The sequence below is a fragment of the Centruroides vittatus genome, unplaced genomic scaffold, assembly GCF_030686945.1.
Source record: "Centruroides vittatus isolate TY-2023 unplaced genomic scaffold, ASM3068694v2 contig_598, whole genome shotgun sequence".
NCBI lineage: Eukaryota > Metazoa > Arthropoda > Arachnida > Scorpiones > Buthidae > Centruroides > Centruroides vittatus.
The window spans coordinates 4,644-8,019 of record NW_027122362.1 but is presented as its reverse complement, the minus strand read 5'-3'; the positions used below and the strand labels follow the sequence as shown (position 1 = coordinate 8,019).

The window sequence follows — 3,376 nt, the reverse complement described above, 5'->3', positions numbered from 1 at the left end:
ATTGATACAATTGAAATTGAGCTGCGAACTGCTAACGGGAAAGAAATCATCTTTTTTGGGGGAAAAACATTATTAGTTTTATCTTTTAAACAGATATAAATATCGTTATATTTTATTTATTAACGTTAGTTCGTCTTTGAGAAGTAGAAAATGAAGCTCGATCCTAAGGATTGTATAAATTATTACTGCAATCAGGCAGGAGGAACGATATGGAAACACGATTTTCCTTTTACACAACAATTTGGAAGAGGGAATTATTTCGCTGGACCGCAAATACAGAGGGGATATGGATTTTTCACGAATCTGTTTCGAAAATCTATTCCCCTAATTTCTAAAGTGGGGAAGTATCTGGGTAGCAAGGCTTTAAAATTTGCATCAAATGTAGGATCGGATGTAATTGGAGGGAAGTCGTTTAAAGAATCTACAAAGTCTCGTTTTAAAGATGTGGGATCTGAAATTAAGCAAGATATACTTAAAAAAGTCCAGACAGGATCAGGTATAAAAAGAAAACGAGGAAAAAGATTAATTCAGTCACAAAAGAAGAAGAAGAAGCGAAAACTTAACGATATTTTTGCTGATTAGAAATGGATCCTCATTCGTGTGGTTGTCTCAAATCAGAATTGGACCTATTTAATACTGTTTCGACTCAACTAGCAATTGAGAATACTTACGAAGTTATTGCTCATCCAGTAGCCACCATATCGGATAGCAGAGCACCTATTGAGTTTCTGATATCAGGATCGGGTGAGCATTATATGGATCTACATTCAATTTATTTATGCATTCAAGCAAAAATTCTAAAGAAGGATGGATCGAATCTAAGTTCTGAAGACAAAGTCACACCTGTTAATTATTTTTTAAATAGTATGTTTTCACAGTGTACGATGTTTTTAAATGATAAACAGATTAGCGCTCATGTTAATTACCCATATAAAAGTATATTAGAAGCCTTACTATTTAATTCGAAAGAAATGCAAGAAACTTTTTTAACAACCGCATTATTTTTTAAAGATACTGCAGGACAAATGGATTCGATAAATCCCTTAGATGAAAATAACACTAACCATGGATTAGTTAAAAGATTTAACATTAGCAAAGAAAGTAGAATAATAGATTTAATGGGGCGGCTTCATATCGATTTAGCAAATCAGCCAAAGCTTTTAATAAACAATGTGGACCTGAGGGTGAAATTGGAGAGATCTAAAGAAAATTTTGCACTAATGGCAAATAACGATGAGTATAAAATCATTATTAAAAATGCATCGTTGAAAATTAATAAAGTAGATGTCAGTTCATCAGTTCAAATTGGGATAGAAAAAGCCTTACAAACCGGTATAATAAAAATGCCATTTCGTAGAACTGATGTTAAAGTTTTTACTTTAACGAGTGGAATTCAGTCTACTTCCGTGTTTCTTACCCAGGGGTAGGGGATTTCTCCCTCACCCATCAACTTGACAACCCTGATAAAAACTTCCGCATTCAGGTTGACCTGTGAGAATAGCTAGAGGATTTTCTCATCCAGCTTAATATACTGGTGATTTATGATTTTAGCTTTAGTTTATATGACATCATCAATACAAAAATTGAATTCTTAAATTTTAATATAGACATCTACCAAACTGACTCATACAAAATATGGTTTTTATCCGAAACAACTTTAAAGCATATGATAGGAAGTTGATTAACTCAGCTATGATGTTATATAATTCCTCCATTAATATTTTTTATGATGATTCCACAGGAGAGTGTAATAAAAATTTTAAAATAAATTTTTGATTGAGAACACAGTTTATTTAACAGAAAAATTCTACATTCAATTTTTAATGAATACAAATTACAAAAAAGTTTTTGTATGTAAAGATCATGTTAAAATGATTCCACAGGAGAGTGTAATAAAAATTTTAAAATAAATTTTTGATTGAGAACACAGTTTATTTAACAGAAAAATTCTACATTCAATTTTTAATGAATACAAATTACAAAAAAGTTTTTGTATGTAAAGATCATGTTAAAATGTGAAAATAAAAATTAATGAAAATGTTTGACACACTTTAAATTTTGTGCTGTCTTTAAATACTATAGACTCCAATTAGAATATAACAATTACAGGATGAATTATTACAAAACATGACACATTTTTCTAAATATAAAATATTGTACTCCACATTACCAGGTATAAAATGCATTAAAACAGATCTAATCACCAGTTATAAAATTACTACTAAAATCAAATTAAATAAAAATTCTAAAATGTATTTAAAAATAAAGTATCTGTCTGTGCCGAGTAAAATTCTGATTAAGCAGTATCGTATTACACCATGTGATTACATCTTTTTTAAAAGTGGTAATTTAAATATAGAATACCACGAGTTACAATTCATACCATTAAAAAATAATTTGTAAAATCATGTGTAATAAACATAAAACTAAAACACGCGAATAGATTGTTAGACTACACTCGGTAAGTAAAATGAATACTGGTATCACTAAGCAAAGCTACATTAAATAATAGAGTTTAAATGAGATGATGAATGATGCCATTGACACTTTTGTTCTCATGAAGATACTATGCTGAAATGATTTAATTCCTTGATGTGTTTTTTATGAGGGGGTTCTAGTTCCTCTGTCTTTTTGTAGAAGGAGCTTCATCCTCAGAAGAACTAGACCCCTCATTGTCCGATGATGATGATGATGATGATGATGATGATGATGATGATGATGATGATGATGACGACGACGACGAGGATGATGATGATGATGACGACGAGGATGATGATGACGAGGATGTCGATGGTGGTGATTCTAGAGGAGAGTGTGGGCCCTCCCCGATATTATATAAAGATACAGAGTCCACCTCTTCCAGCTGAGGTGCGATGGCTCTAATTATCCCTCTTTCACTCCTACCCGTTAGAGCCACCCACCTCTGCTGGGCTAAATATCTATCGTGGACCCTGTATGGGATGTAAGCACCCTGCGGCATCACAGCCATGATTAGAGTGGTGCTTTTATTCTTATCATAATTCTTCACTCCTCTAATCATGGCTCTATATGCCGCAGCTGCACTCTCCTCACTCACCTCGACACAACTTTCCTCGTTATTTTCCATGCTATATTTAAAAATATTATATTATACTCTTCAGAAGGTTTTTGTTTTCATCATGTTAGCAGTTAGTATAACAATAGGGGGATTATTAAAAAAGTTCGTAAATTTAGGATAGATAGTTTGTTTTAAGCTTGATGACTGCAACTCTTGAAGGTTAATAACCTAACCAGGAAAACACACAAACACTCCCAATGACCTAGGGTCGATGACACTTCCTCATAGCTATTAAGAAGCGTTACCTTCGAAGACAGATATGTCCTAATTTAGTTTCAA

General features: G+C 32.4%; 1 protein-coding gene across 1 annotated transcript; it reads left to right on the top strand.

Annotated features, from left to right (window-relative positions):
* The first annotated feature begins 584 nt into the window (after positions 1 to 584).
* Positions 585 to 1,427, top strand: LOC136979237 (uncharacterized protein F54H12.2-like). The gene has a single exon (XM_067275179.1). It carries the CDS (start codon positions 585 to 587, stop codon positions 1,425 to 1,427), a length of 843 nt encoding a protein of 280 aa, XP_067131280.1.
* The last annotated feature ends 1,949 nt before the right edge of the window (positions 1,428 to 3,376 follow it).

Bases quoted from the DNA above. Each gene is read 5' to 3' on its own strand.
- LOC136979237 (XM_067275179.1), top strand. From the start codon at position 585: ATGGATCCTCATTCGTGTGGTTGTCTCAAATCAGAATTGGACCTATTT.